The following is a 16504-nucleotide window of genomic DNA, read 5'->3' on the forward strand; positions in this document are numbered from 1 at the left end:
AGAGTGATCATAACCATCCTAAGATAGATAAACTAGAACTTAAAAGTGTAAGCTGGGCACGGTTGCTCATGCCTATAATCCTAGCACTTTGAGGGGCCAAGGTGAGAGGATCATTTCAGCCCTGGAGTTAGAGACCAGCCTGTGCAACATAGTAAGGCTCTGTTTCTATAAAAAATATAAAAATTAGCCAGCTGTGGTGGCACATGCCTGTAGCCCCAGCTACTTGGGAAGCTAAGGTGGGAGGATCAACTCAGCCCAGGTGTCAAGGCTACAGTGAGCCAAGAGAGCCAAATGACCCAACACTGCATCACTGCACTCCAGCCAGGGTAACAGAGCGAGACCGTTTCTCAAAAAGTAGAAATAAAAATAGTCCAGGCAGCCGGGCGCAGTGGTTCACGCCTGTAATCCCAGCACTTTGGAAGGCCGAGGCGGGTGGATCACAAGGTCAGGATATTGAGACCATCCTGGCTAACATGGTGAAATCCTGTCTCTACTAAAAAAAAAAAAAAAAAAAATACAAAAAATGAGCCGGGCGTGGTGGCGGGTACCTGTAGTCCCAACTACTCGGGAGGCTGAGGCAGGAGAATGGCGTGAACCCGGGAGGCAGAGCTTGCAGTGAGCTGAGATCACACCTCTGCACTCCAGCCTGGGCGACAGAGCGAGACTCCGTCTCAAAATAAATAAATAAATAAATAAATAAATAATAAATAAAATAGTCCAGGCACGGTGGCTCACGTAATCCCAGAACTTCGAGAGGCCGAAATGAGTGGATCACTTGGGGCCAGGAATTCGCCTGGCCATGTGCCTGGGCAACATGGCGAAACCCCATCTCTACTAAAAATACAAAAATTAGCCGGGCGTGCTGGCGCATGCCTGTAGTCCCAGCTAGCTATTCAGGAGCTGAGGCATGAGAATTGCTTGAACCTGGGAGGCACAGGTTTCAGGAGACGAGATCGCGCCATTGCACTCCAGCCTGGGCAACAGAGTGAGACTTTTTTATTTATAAAATAAAATAACATAACATAAAATAAAAATAAATAAAAAGTCAGTTAAAAAAAGGCAAAAGGTTTATGGGGGGTAGTGAAGGAAAACTTGTTTTGCTGGCTAAACTTTTTTTTTTTTTTTTGATACAGCGTCTTGCTCTGTTGCCCAGCCTGGAGCGCAATGGCACAATATTGGCTTACTGCAACCTCTGCCTCTCGGGTTCAAGCGATTCTCCTGCCTCAGTCTCCCGAGTAGCTGGGACTACAGGCACATGCCACCACATCCAGCTAATTTTCGTATTTTTAGTAGAGACAGGGTTTCACCATGTTGGCCAGGCTGGTCTTGAACTCCTGACCTCAGGTGATCACCTGCCTCGGGCTCCCAAAGTGCTGGGATTATAGGCATGAGCCATTGCGCCCGGCCTATTTAAACTTTTATAAAGTTACAATACTTTAAAGCATATAATACTGGTGCCAAGTAGGATCTATCTATAGCAGGCCAGAAACAAATTTGGGGATATATATATAAACTTAAAGGTAGTAGTATATATTGGGGAGAGAATGGACTATGCAATAAAATGGTGTTAGGATAACTTTAATAAACACACAAAAAGATACTAAAATTTATTAACAGAATAGGTGAAAGTTAAAACAGTAGTAAAATAGCTTTTTAAAGACTATCTATTTGCCAAAAATTTAAAAACTGGCAGTTCTGGAAAGTATTATCTAACAAAAAAGGTAGCACAAGGGTGAAAAGTAGCAACAAAAAAGATAACACTACAGTCTCGAAGAGGAAAAAGCATGCTGAAGTTCCTGTATCTGTTCAAAGACAATGTGTGCGTGTTTTGTATCAGAGACTGGAATAGGAACTTTGACTTTTTACTTTACATACTTCTCTAATGATTAAATTTGTTACAACAAGCACACTTTACCTTTGAAATGTAAAAGAAACTGAATGAACAAAAAAAAACAAATAAATAAAAATAAAAAAATTGAAGAATGAGAAAAAGCAGAATAGCACCATTCTTTTAGCCTTGTCTCTAAAAGACAGAATATCACTCGGTCCTTATTGTTTGAAGCAAATATAGCAAGAATTAAATACCAAAAAAGTTAGGGATGCTTCAAGTACATTTACTTATTTATGGACCATTCATGAAAGAAACAAGCATGAATAGAACAAATGCTTGCAACTTTAGCAGAGTCAGCAAAGGAAGTAGAAAGGACAACAATAATACATGCATGATTGTTTATAAATATTGAAATCAAACTTACATAATGTTTATCTGGGTTGTATTTCTTATGATATGTGAAAACAGAGACTTCCTTGATTCGACCATCTTGTCTAAAGGAGTACGTTTTAGGTGAAAATGAAAGGATGGGCTCATCATTAGAAGGAAGACCAGAAAAACGAAGCTGAGCAAGGTTGTGAATGAAGAAGTTAAACTTTGTGGCAATGCTTCCCAAACTTGATTCAATAAGCCTACAAAATAATCAGAAAATTCGTTAACAGTAAATGAGAACACATGGTAAATTCTTTCAATGTAATAAATGACAAAAACCACTTTCATTCCTTTAAAAATATTAAGCAGATTGTCACTTTGCCAAGGATTCCCTTTGTTCTACAGGCCAAAGATTTGTTAAAACACATCACCCCAACAAAATAATTTAGCCCAAGAAAGAATTCATGCTTGGTTTTCTTGAACCCTGTAGGGTCCCCAAGACTAATTAAAGAGCTATTATAGATAGATGATGATTGGTATAATGCTAAAAAGATGACTTCATTACTTTATTCCCTTTTAATAAAGGAGAAAGATGACAAATAGGTGGGAAAGAAAGTAATCCAAGGGCTGGGCACGGTGGCTCACGCCTGTAATCCCAGCACTTTGGGAGGCCAAGGGGAGCGGATCACTTGAGGCCAGGAGTTCGAGACCAGCCTGGCCAACATGGCAAAACCCTGACTCTACTAAAAATAGAAAAATTAGCCAGGTGTGGTGGTGTGCGCCTATAATCCCAGCTACTCGGGAGGCAGAGGCAGGAGAATTGCTTGAACCCAGGAGGAAAGAGGTTGCAGTGAGCTGAGATTGCGCCACTGCACTCCACACTGGGTGGCGGAGTGAGACTGTCTCCAAAAACCACAAAAACAAAGTAATCCAAATTTTAAAAATTCTCTCCTATCAAACAGTAGAACTGTAGAATTCAGCGTCAGACTCCTTCAGGTAATCATATTTTCATTCAGTTGGAAAAAGAAGTTTTGACAGGATGGAAAGTAGGTCTGGAAAAAACATTTTAGGCAAGCAAAGGAAATAAGTCTCAGAAACAAGGTTAAGGAAGCTAGAAAGAAGAAGGATATTCAAAAAGAGAAGTGAGAGAATCTCAAACACAGGCTTTTGCCCCACTATGGACTGAATGTTTGTGTTCCCTCAACTTCATATGTTGAAGCCCCAACACTGCCACTGTATTTAGAGATAGGGCCTTTATGGAAGTAATTAAGGTTAAATGAGGCCATAAACAGTAGAGCCCTAATCCAATAGGAGTGTCCATCTAAGAAGAGATGAGAGAGCTAGTTCTCCCTACCATGTGAGGACACATTGTGAAGGTGACCATCTGCAATCTGGCAAGGGAGCCCTCAACAGTAATGTAATTGGCTGGCACCTTGATTTTGGACCTCCTAGACTCCAGAACTGTGAGAAAATAAATATCTGTTGTTTAAGCCACTAGTCTATAGTATTTTGTTATGGAAGTCTAAGCAGGCAGACGAATACATGCCTGCTTTGTGGTTTTGCCCAGGGGAGCCAATGAATCTCTTTTAAAAAACAAAGCAAAAGAAAACCCATCAATACCTAAATTGTCAGGATTAGTTTGGAAGGCTATACAAAAGTCAGCTTCCTTCAATTCATTTCAGCCCAGACTCTTGAGACTAGGGAAATCCAGTCAGTGTTTTATACCTCTTCTCCACTGAGAGGAAGAAGGCAAGAGAAAAAGGGAGAGAAAAGAACATGAGCTCAGGTACCCCTCCCTGCTGTGGTATTGTGATGATGTGGCAGCAGCAGTCAGTAACCAGCCTGATCACCAGACCTTTAGAACATATTTGTCAAGAAGATCTGTTTTTTTTGAGACAGAGTTTCGCTTTTGTTCCTCAGGCTGGAGTGCAATGGCGCAATCTCGGCTCATCACAACCTCCATCTCCCAGGTTCAAGCGATTCTCCTGCCTCAGTCTCCTGAGTAGCTGGGATTTCAGGCATGCGCCACTATGCCCGGCTAATTTTGTATTTTTAGTGCAGACGGGGTTTCTCCATGTTGGTCAGGATGGTCTTGAACTCCCAACCTCAGGTAATCCGCCCACCTCGGCCTCCCAAAGTGCTGGGATTACAGGCGTGAGCCACTGCGCCTGGCTGGAAGATCTGCTTTTAAAGCAATAACAAATTCAAGTACCAGTCATTGGTATATGTGTTTCAAGTACTATGCCATATAATAATTTACTTGCAGCAGTGACCAGGGTTTGCTGGATTAAAAACACCAAAGGTCTCCATGGAAATTGTTAAGACAAAATCCTGAAAAATAGATTAGTACAGATAACATTTTTGAAAGAGACTTTAATTAGCTGGGCTTAGTGCTGTGCGCCTGTAGTCCCAGCTATTCAGGAGGCTGAGGCAGGAGAATCGCTTGAACCCAGGAAGCGAGGTTGCAGTGAACTGAGATTGCACCACTGCACTCTAGCCTGGATGAAACAGCAAGACTCAGTCTCAAAATAAAAAATTAAAAAAGATTTTAAAATGGTACATGGCACTGTAGAAAAATATGTTTTTATCATTGAAATTACATATTAAATAAACCTTGAGATAGTTTGAGGCAAATAAGTATATTTTTAAAAATATTATTGCAAATTCTTTGTATTTATCAGTAAATCAACTTTTGACAGCCTACTATGTGCAATTACTATGAATCAGAATTTGTTCCTATAAATTAGAATTTTGATAAATAGCATTTGTTTAAACTAAGGTAAAACAAATCAAAGCAATATTTTATGTTCCTTCTGCAATATACTTAAATATGCCTTACCTAGTAAAGAAAATTGTAGCTTCTGCGTCTGTAGTTTGGGGTTGAAGTGCATCTCTAACGTATTTCAAATCTTGAATACTTCTAAGTTCTGGTAACCCTGAAGGAATCATCTGTAGAAGAAAACAGAAAGTTCTGTGAGTTAAATTTTTTAAAACATTTGTTCCTCACTCCTTCCTGTGGGCTGCTCAAGTAATCAGAACTAAAGCAAACAAAAATAATCAGTCTTGAGGGGTTCATTAGTGTATTGGGGACCTAGGTGATTATCTAACAAGTAAGGAAATGGACACCAAGGAAGTCAAGCAATTTGTTGGTGGTGGTCAAAAACCCAGTTTATAGAATTAAACCTGTGAGATCCAGATCTCCTTTTGTCTAGGCTCTTTTTTGGGGGGCGTGAGGGGAGCCGGGTGCGATCTTGGCTCACTGCATCCTCTGCCTCCAGGGTTCAGGCAATTCTCCTGCCTCAGCCTCCTGAGTAGTTGGGATTACAGATACATACCACTATGCCTGGCGAACTTTTTTTTTTTTTTGTATTTTTGATAGAGATGGGGTTTCACCATGTTGGCCAGGCTGGTCTCGAACTCCTGACCTCAAGCAATCCGCCTGCCTTAGCCTCCCAAAGTGCTGGGATTACAGGCATGAGCCACCACGCCTGGCCTAGGCCGCTGTTTTTACTTTTATAGATTTAGGGGGTACAAGTACAATTTTGGTACATGTATGTATCACATAGTGATAAAGACTGGGCTTTTAGTGCATCACTTGAATAGTATACATTGTACCCACTAAGTAACTTCTCATCTCCCATCCACCATCCCACTTCCTACCCTCCCAAGTCTCCAATGTCTATTACTCTACTCTTTATGTCCATGTATACATATTATTTAACTCCCACTTATAAGTGAGAACACACAATATTTAACTTTCTATTTCTGAGTTATTTCACTTAAGACAATTGTAGCCTTCTGTTTATTACCATATCAATTTACTCATAATAATCATAGTGGGTTTGTGGTTTTTACTTTTTACTTAATGATAATATATACCCAGGAAAGTACAGAAATCTTCATTGTACAGCTGAGTGAATGTTGACAATTCACACCCATATTAATACACAAAACATTCATTAGCATATCAGATGCCTGCCTTGGGGTCCAGCTACTAATACTTCCCATCCCAAGGGGAGCCACTCTACTGACTTATTTTTTGTATTTTATACAAATGGAGTCAGACAGTAGGTACTCTTGTGTCTGGCTTATTTCACACAGCAGTAAGTTTAAAATATCTGAGCAATAATGTATCTGACATTTGTGACTAAAGCAAATTTTATTCCAAAATCACAAAATAATCTTTTTTAAGTATTGAAACATAGATGCATTAATATAAAACTAATTAAGTGCTTATAAAGAATAGTTACCAGTGAAAGGAGGTTAAGAAAAAGGTTTGTCTGCTTTCTTATCAAGTTGTAGGCCTGACAGCAGAGGTCCACAAACAACTGAAAACGAATGGTGGGCTTTTCACCCCCATTAATGACATATGCCATATCAGAGGTCAGCACAAAAGGAGCCCGATCCCTATTTAAAATGAAAGTACATACAGAATATTATTTACAGAAGATACTCCAATAGTGCTATTACATGATTATTAAACTAAGCTATCTGAGGTACAGCCATTTCCAACTAGGAAACTTAATACCACACACTTTTGAATTTCCATAATTTTAAAATAACATTTTTCTTTTCTTTTCCTTTTTTTTTTTTTTTTTGAGACAGAGTCTCGCTCTGTCGCCCAGGCTGGAGTGCAGTGGCGCGATCTAGGCTCACTGCAAGCTCTGCCTCCTGGGTTCATGCCGTTCTCCTGCCTCAGCCTCCCGAGTAGCTGGGACCACAGGGGCCTGCCACCACGCCCGGCAAATTTTTTGTATTTTTAGTAGAGACGAGGTTTCACTGTGTTAGCCAGGATGGTCTCGATCTCCTGACCTTGTGATCCGCCCGCCTTGGCCTCCCAAAGTGCTGGGATTACAGGCATGAGCCACCGCACCCGGCCTCTAAAATAACATTTTTCAAGAAAGCTATCACATAATAATCTCATTATTTAGAGAGAACTTATGTATGAAATTTCCTTATATATGAAAATAAGGTGATATTTATAAATCCACATACCCAAAGAGATCAAACAGTAGTTACAAACATAGAAAACTACTTACTGCCGTTATACACACGAAATCATTTCTTTCTAAGAGTTATCGCTAAGTAGATAAAAAAAATATATGTCCCTTAATTCATTTCAACAAAGTTTAGCTGCGCATGTTGGCTCACACCTGTAATCCCAGCACTTTGGGAGGCCGAGGCGGGTAGATCACGAGGTCAAGAGATCGAGACCATCCTGGCTAACACGGTGAAACCCCGTATCTACTAAATATACAAAAAAATTAGCTGGGCGTGGTGGCGGGTGCCTATAGTCCCAGCTACTCAGGAGGCTGAGGCAGGAGAATGGCGTGAACCCGGGAAGCGGAGCTTGCAGTGAGCCGAGATCGTGCCACTGCACTCCAGCCTGGGCGACACAGCAAGACTCCGTCTCAAAAAAAACCAAAAGAACAAAACAACAACAACAACAACAACAACAAAACAAAGTTTATACACACTTACACACATTCTTGTCTACTATGTGGTATGGTCATATCTTTGGGCCTTTTTCATTCCCAGTTATGTTCAAATGGAGCCACGAGGCAAAACGCAAAGCTTGAGACAAACATTAATTTGTGAAACAGGAAATGCCTCATTTCTTTGGCAACAGCAATAACATTATACCTTTTGAAGCTGCCAAACATCTGTGCATGTCCCAAAAACTTTCCAAAGTCAATGTGAAACATGTGTCCCGTGCTTCGAAGCATTATATTGTCATTGTGTCGATCACAGATGCCTAAAACATAGGTGGCTACACAGCATCCAGCACAGGAATAGACAAAGTTCTCTGAAGCCTATAAAAAAATACACAATTATTTTAGAAAATGAATTATTTTTAAAAGAGGCAGAGTTTACAAATAGTAAAGTAATTTATCACTCTTTAAAAACACTATTGTAATCCACTCTCTCAATAGCATACAAACTGGGATATAGTAATAAAAGCCAATCTTTTCATATTTCAAAAACAAAAATACTCTTCTAAGGGTGATTACTGCCCCTTCTCTAGCTTTTCTCTTTTAAAAGTCTGGGATCTCTACCAGTCCCTACTTAGGTACGTGCTGCCTTCAAACATCTTTTAAGCGTCATGTTTGTGGAATCCTGCACCTCTCTTGACTCTGCTGCTTAGAATCGGTGAGGTGCAGGATTCCACAAACATGATGGATAGAAGATTTTTGCTTTTTTTCCTCTGCCTGCAGGGAAGACATGTGTAAGGAAAATCAGCTTATATCTGAAAACATCCAAGAATACAAGTAATGTGTTTTGTTTCCCATGTGGTGATTCCCTGTGTGTCATCTTAAGTCCTCCCTCTCCTGGGGATTATTAAAATTACTAATATAATATTGTATAGAAGGATACAGCAAGACACATACAATGAGGTTTTTCTTTAATCTAAAGCATGTGTATTTAGTTTATTTATACAAAATACTGTATTTCTGAGTGGTACACTCATTTGGCCTGACTTGCCCATGTAGTTAATTTTATTCCATAATTCCCCAGAAATCATTACCAATGATGATAACAGCAAATGTTTATATAGCATTTAGCACAAACCAGGCACTTCTCTGTGTATGTGTGTGTATGTGTGTGTGTGTGTATACATTAACATATTTAGAATCTCACAACAATCAATGACTTAGGTACTATCATCATAACAATTGTACAGATGTAAAACTGAAACAGAGAGAGGTTGTTTGCCCAAGATCACATAATTGTTAAGTGGCAGAGTGAGGATTCAAATCCAGGCAATATGACTTCACTAAGTTATATTCCCGCTTACTATTAAATCACATTAAAAAGCCAAATTCATAAAAGATGCTTAATGTATGCTACTTGGCAATTATTTCCTCACCAGGAATCACAAAAGGGCCAACATTACTAAAACAAGTATTGGCTTCTGCTGCACTGCTTTTTTTCCCCAGACCACAAAGAAGTATGAAAAGGGAGTGATCTCACAGTTTAGAAGATCTAACAAAGGTCAAAATTCCCCTGCATTAGCTTTGTAGGTCAACAGATGGCACGTGTATGTCTATAAAGGTGATCCATTAATGAAACATAAACTAGGCAGCTCCATGACATTAAAACGGGAGTCTTCCTACATCACCACTCAGTTTTCTTGGGTCTTCCTTAGGCCAAGTTAGGATCATTAGAGGCCTATGTCCTAAAAGACTGCCCTTTCCTCATATGTAATTCTAAATAATAGTAAAACAGAAAATTGATGTTTCCAGTAATAAGAGCTATCAATTATACAACTTTCACTATGCAGTGCTTCATATATATTAAATCATTTAATTTTCACAAAAATCTCAATGCTTATGTTTACAGCCATAGTATATGCTATAATACCATAATATATACAATACTTTATAGCAGAGGTCACTGAGGCACAAAGATGTTAAATAATTTGCATAGGTCAGGCGCGGTGGCTCACGCCTGTAATCCCAGCACTTTGGGAGACCGAAGCAGGCGGATCACAAGGTCAGGAGATCGAGACCATCCCGGCTAACACAGTGAAACCCCACCTCTACTAAAAATACAAAAAATTGCCTGGGTGTGGTGGTGGGCGCCTGTAGCCCCAGCTACTCGGGAGGCTGAGGCAGGAGAATGGCGTGAACCCAGGAGGCGGAGCTTGCAGTGAGCCGAGATAGCGCCACTGCACTCCAGCCTGGGTGACAGAGTGAGACTCCATCTCAAAAAAAAAAAAAAAATTTTTGCATAAGGCCCTGTTGCTGAGTGACTTGCGACGGGACCTGAATTCAAACCCAGAGAGTGTGGCCCCTAATTTATGTTCTTAACTACCACATGATGCAGCCCATTTTACTCATTTCCCTACCTTCTTCCAAGATCTTTGGGAAATATAACATTCTGCATTAGAAAAATGCCTCTGTTTTGCTGGCCTCTAAGTATGTGTTTGGAAATTTTTGGGGGTGTAATTTAGCATTGGTTTCACTCAGATTCCTGCCATTAAATGCATCTTGTTTTACATTCTTTCCTATACTTAGAAAAAGATGCTCTTTTCCTGACTTAGACTAAATGACTATTTGGTCACCAGAGCTGGAAAATGAAAGAACTTAAAACCTCTGTAATACATTTTTGACAAAGCTTTTTAGAATGAGGAGACATGCTAATTACCTTTTCATATTCTTCTTCAGAGGGATTGTATTTCCTTAGCCACTCTGCAAGTGGTTTATCTTTAAAGGATCCTGTCACACCATATTCCACTTGGATTTTCCTGAGGGTATCGGAAGCAGGAACCAGCTCCACCATGCCTTTAATGATAAAATATTAAGCTATGTAAAACTGTCTCCCCAAAGTAAGCCTTTAAACATTTTTAAAAATTATTATTACTTTTTAAATTTTACTTTAAGTTCTGGGATACATGTGCAGAATGTGCAGGTTTGTGACATAGGTATACATGTGCCATGGTGGTTTGCTACACCTATCAACCCGTCATCTAGGTTTTAAGCCCCGCATACATTAGGTATTTGTCCTAATGCTCTTCCTCGCCTTGCCTCCCACCTGTCAACAGGCCCTGGTGTGTGATGTTCCCCTCCCTTTGTCCACGTGTTCTCACTGTTCAACTCCCACATATGAGTGGGAACATGAGATGTTTGGTTTTCTGTTCCTGTGTTAGTTTGCTGAGAATGATGGCTTCCAGCTTCATTCATGTCCCTGCAAAGGACATGAACTCATTCTTTTTTATGGCTGCATGCCTTTTAAAAAGTTATAGTTTTCAATCTTCGACATAGGAAACCAGCTAGCAATTGTTACCTTCAAAAAAATTCAAGTCTGGCTGGGTGCAGTGACTCACGCCTGCAATCCTAGCACTCTGGGAGGCCGAGGCGGGTGGATCACTTGAGGTCAGGAGTTTGAGACCAGCCTGGCCAACATGGCAAAACCCCGTCTCTACTAAAAATACAAAAATTAGCGGGGCGTGATGGTAGTCACCTGTAATCCCAGCTACTCAGGAGGCTGAGGCAGGAGAATCCCTTGAACCCAGGAGGCAGAGGTTGCAGTGAGCCAAGACAGCACTACTGCACTCCAGCCTGGGCAACAGAGCCAGACTCTATCTCAAAAAAAAAAAAAAGTAAGTCTGGCCAGGCATGGTGGCTCATACCTGTAATTCCAGCACTTTTGGAGGCTGAGGTGGGTGGATCACTTGAGCTCAGCAGTTTGAGACCATCCTGACCAACATAGCAAAACCCCACCACTACTAAAAATACAAACATTAACCAGGCATGGTGACACACACCTGCAGTCCCAGCTACTTTGGAGGCTGATGCATGAGAATTACTTGAACCCAGGAGGCAGAGGTTGCAGTGAGTCAAGATGACACCACTGCGCTCCAGCCTGGACGACAGCGAGACCCTGTCTTCAAAAAAAATAAAAAATAAAAAAAATCAAGTCTGGCCGCCAATCAAAATTGTTCTTTATTTTCAAAAGTATCTAACATGTAAACATCAATTTTGACTATTTGAGACTCTCTAGTCTGTACATCCATGTACTAATCCCCAAAGGAAAACTAGCTGAGATCACAGGTGCCCAACACCATGCCCAGCTAATTTTTGTATTTATTTATTTATTTATTTTTAGTTGAGACAGGGTTTCACCATGTTGGCCAGGCTGGTCTTGAACTCCCATCCTTCAGTGATCCGCCTGTCTCAGCTTCCCAAAGTGCTGGGATTACAGGTGTGAGCCACTGTGCCCAGTGAGGAAAACTATTTTAATTACAAACAAGAAGACACTGACCTAGCTGGTAAAGTTACATATAAGATACACACTGTCCCACTTCAGCACAAAAAAATTTCTTTAATCATATATTTGGGCAAGATAAGAACCTTCCAGAATACATTAGCACTTTCAAAAGGAAGAACAGATGAAGACTGACCTTGTGATATGATTAAATCTCAAGTATATATTTTGGCCTCCTAATTGAAATATAAATGCCTGGCTGAACAAATTGTTTTTTGTTTTCTCTCTGACTCCTTTAAAACAAGTATCTGCCAGGCGTGGTGGCTCATGCCTGTAATCCCAGCACTTTGGGAGGCCGAGGCGGGCAGATCACAAGGTCAGGAGATCGAGACCATCCTGGCTAACATGGTGAAACCCCATCTCTACTAAAAGTACAAAAAATTAGCTGGGTGTGGTGGCGGAAGCCTGTAGTCCCAGCTACTCGGGAGGCTAAGGCAGGAGAATGGCATGAACCCAGGAGGCAGAGCTTGCAGTGAGCTGAGATGGCGCCACTGCACTCCAGCCCGGGCAACAGTGCAAGGCTCCGTCTCAAAAAAAATAAAATAAAACAAGTATCAAACAAATAAATGTGTGATATTTACACAAAAGAAAACAATGAGGGAGGAATTATGTGCTTTGATAGAAAGATCTCAAAAATAATGTTAAAGACAAAATCCAGATGGAGAACTGTACTTCTGTGTTTGAAAAGAAGGATGGTTGTGCATATTAGAATATACACAAAACATTTCCAGAAGGCTACATAAGTAGTTATATTGTGGAAAGACGGTACCTAGAATTGAGGATAAAGGTATGAGAGAAAACAAACATTTACTTTTCAATTTATTCTACTATATGCTATCTGGATATCCTACTATGTGCAAATATTATTTATACAATTAAAATATTAATTGATACATTTTTAAAATGAAGGAGATGCATTTGTGTTAAAATAAAATATATGAAAACAGAGCTCTGCTTTGGACAAAGGATTGGAGGAAACAGAAGTTGACCAAGGCTGCCAGGGTACGCCGATAGAAAGTGTATGTGGGGACAGATTCTAATTCTAGTAGTCTAGTTACATATGGCAGAATGAATTCATTTGGCTCCTTTTTTTCTGGTTGTTTTCTGAGACAGAGTCTCACTCTGTTTTCCAGGCTGGAGTGCAGTGGCGCCACCTGGGCTCACTGCAACCTCTGCCTCCCGGATTCAAGTGATTCTAGTGCCTGAGCCTCCCAGCAGCCAGGACTACAGACATGCACCACCATGCCTGGCTAATTTTTTGTATTTTTAGTAGAGGTGGGGTTTCACCATATTGGCTAGGCTGGTCTCAAACTTCTGGCCTCAAGGGATCTGCCCGCCTCGGCCTCCCAAAGTGCTGGGATTACAGGCATGAGCCACTGCGCCCAGCCTCTGCTATGTGAATTCTAAAAGAGCTGTAACACTCAAAAATCAGGTTTTAAAACGAACTCAACAAATTGAAAAGTAGTGTATCAAATATAACAAAGTTAATAGCTAACGTCCTACACATGGTTCTAAGACACAAAAATGTACAAGTACATAGCTGGACAAAGTGGTGCATGCCTACACTCCCTGCTACTTGGGAGGCTGAGGTGGTAGGATTTCGTGAGACCAGTTCGAGGCCGGCCTCGACAACATAGTGAGACCCCTGTCTTTATGAAAAATTTTAAAAATTAGCTGGGTGTGGTGGCATGTCACAGGTGCATGCCATCATATCCAGCTAATTTTGGGAGGCTGAGGCAAGTAGATTGCTTGAGCCCAGGAGTTTGAGGCTGCAGTGAGCTATGATCACACCACTGCACTCCAGCCTGGATGACAGACAGAGTAAGATCCCATCTCTGAAAAAAGAAAGAAAAGAAAAAGAAAATGTACAAGTTATAGGATGGCCAAGACATGGCTTAGCAGAAGCTGGTATGATGACAACTTACTGATTTTATTTATGAATAGTTTCACATGTGTGACACTATGCCCACCCTTTTGTATTCTACAAAATCCAGGTGCCATTCTTAGAGACAACAGATTACCTGAACCATTTGCAAGGAGAATAATAAGGTGATAAGGTAACTTAAACTAATATTTCATAAATGGCTGAAGAATTTGGAATTCAGAATCTGAGGCCACACTACTGGTAAGGGTGAAGACGGATTTAACTTAATTATATGATAGTCTCTGAACAGAACTGGAACCAATGGGTAAAAGACACCAGGACTCAGTTCCCATTAATCACCTGAATATGAAAAAGAAATCTATAGCTATCAGAGCTACACAGGATAGAATGAACTGCCTTGAAATGCAGTGAATTCCCCTTCACTATAGGCATTTATGCATAAATTGAATGGCAAATATTGGAAGGACGATTATCTTTCAGGTGATTTCCTAGTGCCTATGCATAGAATTTGTGAAGTGTTTCTCATTTCCACCAACAGCAGATGATCTTTCCTTTAAAACCTGATGGTATTGCCTTTACAACTTTTAGAGCTTTCAGCTTATTAAAGCATACTCTGATTACTTGTATGTATTATTGCTTCCTTCTAAAATATGAGTACCACATATTCTTACCATTTTATAGATGGTAAACAACAAACATTTGTTGAATAAGAATAATGATGGCTGCCATATATTGAGCACATAATACGTATCAGATATTAGGATGTTTTACATCCATTATTTCAAAACAGTTCAGTAAATAGTAAGACAGAAATCTGCTATTAGTAGAAAATAACTTTGCATGACTTTATTTTATAAAAATGAAATCAAAGTTGATTTAACTTAGATATGGCCTTATTTATTTATTAGGTTTTGAGACAAGGTCTCACTGTTTTACCCGGGTTGGAGTGCAGTAGCATGATCATGGTTCACTGAAGCCTTAACCTCCTAGGCTCGAGTAATCCTCTCGCCCCATCCTCCAGAGCAGCTGAGACTATTTATTTATTTTTGTAGAGACAGGGTCTCCCTGTGTTGCCCGGGCTGGTCTCAAACTCCTAGACTCAAGTGATCCTCCTGCCTTGGCCTCCTAAAATGCTGGGATTACAGGTGAGAGCCACTGCACCCAGAGATATGGCATTATTTTTAAGTTTAAAAGCTAAAGACCATAAAGTCCTCAATGGGTCAATTAATGGACACCTCTGATTACTGCAAAGCATTTATTTAGGCTACACTAAGTTAAAAAAAATTTTTTTTTAATTTATTTTGAGATAGAGTCTCACTGTGTCACCGAGGCTAGAATGCAGTGACGCAATCTCGGCTCACTGCAGCCTCCGCCTCCCAAGTTCAAGCTATTCTCCCATCTCAGCCTCCTAAGCAGCTGGGATTACAGGGGCACGCCACCACACCTGGCTAATTTTTGCATTTTTAGTAGAAACAGGGTTTCACCATGTTGCCCACGTTGGTCTCAAACTCCTGACCTCGTGTGATCCACCCACCTTGGCCTCCCAAAGTGCTGGGATTACAGGCATGAGCCACTATGCCCGGCCACTAAGTTATTTTTCAAAGAGACTTAATTATGAGCAACTGAATCAATAAAGTAACACTGGATTAAAATAAGAAACAACTGTGATACCAGGGTATCTGCATCAGGACCTTTACGGCAGGTACACTTTAAGCTAAGTTCAAGGAAAAAAATAAGACATCAAGACACAGCTAATAAACTTACCTCGATCTCTGCCAGTTGAGAGACATTTGAAAATTACCATCCTCAGATCTAGTCCTTCTTTAAGCCAGATCTTATCCATAATCTTTATCATCTGTAAAGCTAACATATCTTGCCGAAGATCTTCACCAACCTTGAAATCAAGGAAACAAAATGAAACTTGTACATCTCCAAAAGACTTAACAGATTACATACTATGAAAGCTGTAATCCCAGCACTTTGGGAGGCCAAAGTGGGCAGAACACCTGAGGTCAGGAGTTCGAGATCAGCCTGGCCAACATGGTGGAAACCCGCCTCTACTAAAAACACAATAATTAGCTGCACACACCTATAAAATGAACTGCCTTTTTATTTTTCTGCAGCATTCTAGGGAAAGGTATTTAACCTCTTCATATCTCAGTTCCCTGAACTGTACACTTTAAAAGGTTCAGTTTTATGGTATGTGAATTATATTCAATTATTTATTTATTTATTTATTTATTTTTTGAGACTGAGTCTTGCTCTATCGCCCAGGCTGGAGTGCAGAGGGGTCATCTCGGCTCACTGCAACCTCCGCCTCCTAGGTTCAACTGATTCTCCTGCCTCAGCCTCCTGAGTAGCTGGGATTATAGGCGCCTGCCACCACACCTGGCTAATTTTTGTATTTTTAGTAGAGATGGGGTTTCACCATGTTGGCCAGGCTGGTCTCGAACTTCTGACCTCAGGTGATCTGCCTGCCTTGGCCTCCCAAAGTGCTGGGATTACAGGCATGAGCCACCATATGTGGCCTATATTCAATTTTCTAAAAAGGCAACATGGAGAATCTGTGGGATGATGAAATGTTCTACATTTTGACTGTATCAATGCCAATATCCTGATTGTGATACTGCACTACAGTTATACAAGAT

General features: G+C 40.5%; 1 protein-coding gene across 7 annotated transcripts in view; it reads right to left on the reverse strand.

The window, feature by feature from the left end:
• PIK3C2A (phosphatidylinositol-4-phosphate 3-kinase catalytic subunit type 2 alpha) overlaps positions 1–16504 on the reverse strand; it is a 120777-nt gene that overhangs the window by 11009 nt on the left and 93264 nt on the right. For all 7 annotated transcript variants that reach the window (XR_010147498.1, XR_010147496.1, XR_010147497.1 and 4 more), the window contains 6 exons: positions 15621–15750; positions 10352–10488; positions 7847–8016; positions 6454–6610; positions 5043–5152; positions 2256–2463 (listed from right to left, as the gene is read on the reverse strand). Coding sequence is in view for 4 of the 7 variants with exons in the window: in XM_009460000.4 (XP_009458275.2) it covers positions 2256–2463; positions 5043–5152; positions 6454–6610; positions 7847–8016; positions 10352–10488; positions 15621–15750 (912 nt within the window). In the remaining 3 variants the exon portion in view is untranslated. The remainder of the gene's footprint in view (positions 1–2255; positions 2464–5042; positions 5153–6453; positions 6611–7846; positions 8017–10351; positions 10489–15620; positions 15751–16504) is intronic.

This window comes from Pan troglodytes, chromosome 9, assembly GCF_028858775.2.
Source record: "Pan troglodytes isolate AG18354 chromosome 9, NHGRI_mPanTro3-v2.0_pri, whole genome shotgun sequence".
NCBI classification, from domain to species: domain Eukaryota; kingdom Metazoa; phylum Chordata; class Mammalia; order Primates; family Hominidae; genus Pan; species Pan troglodytes.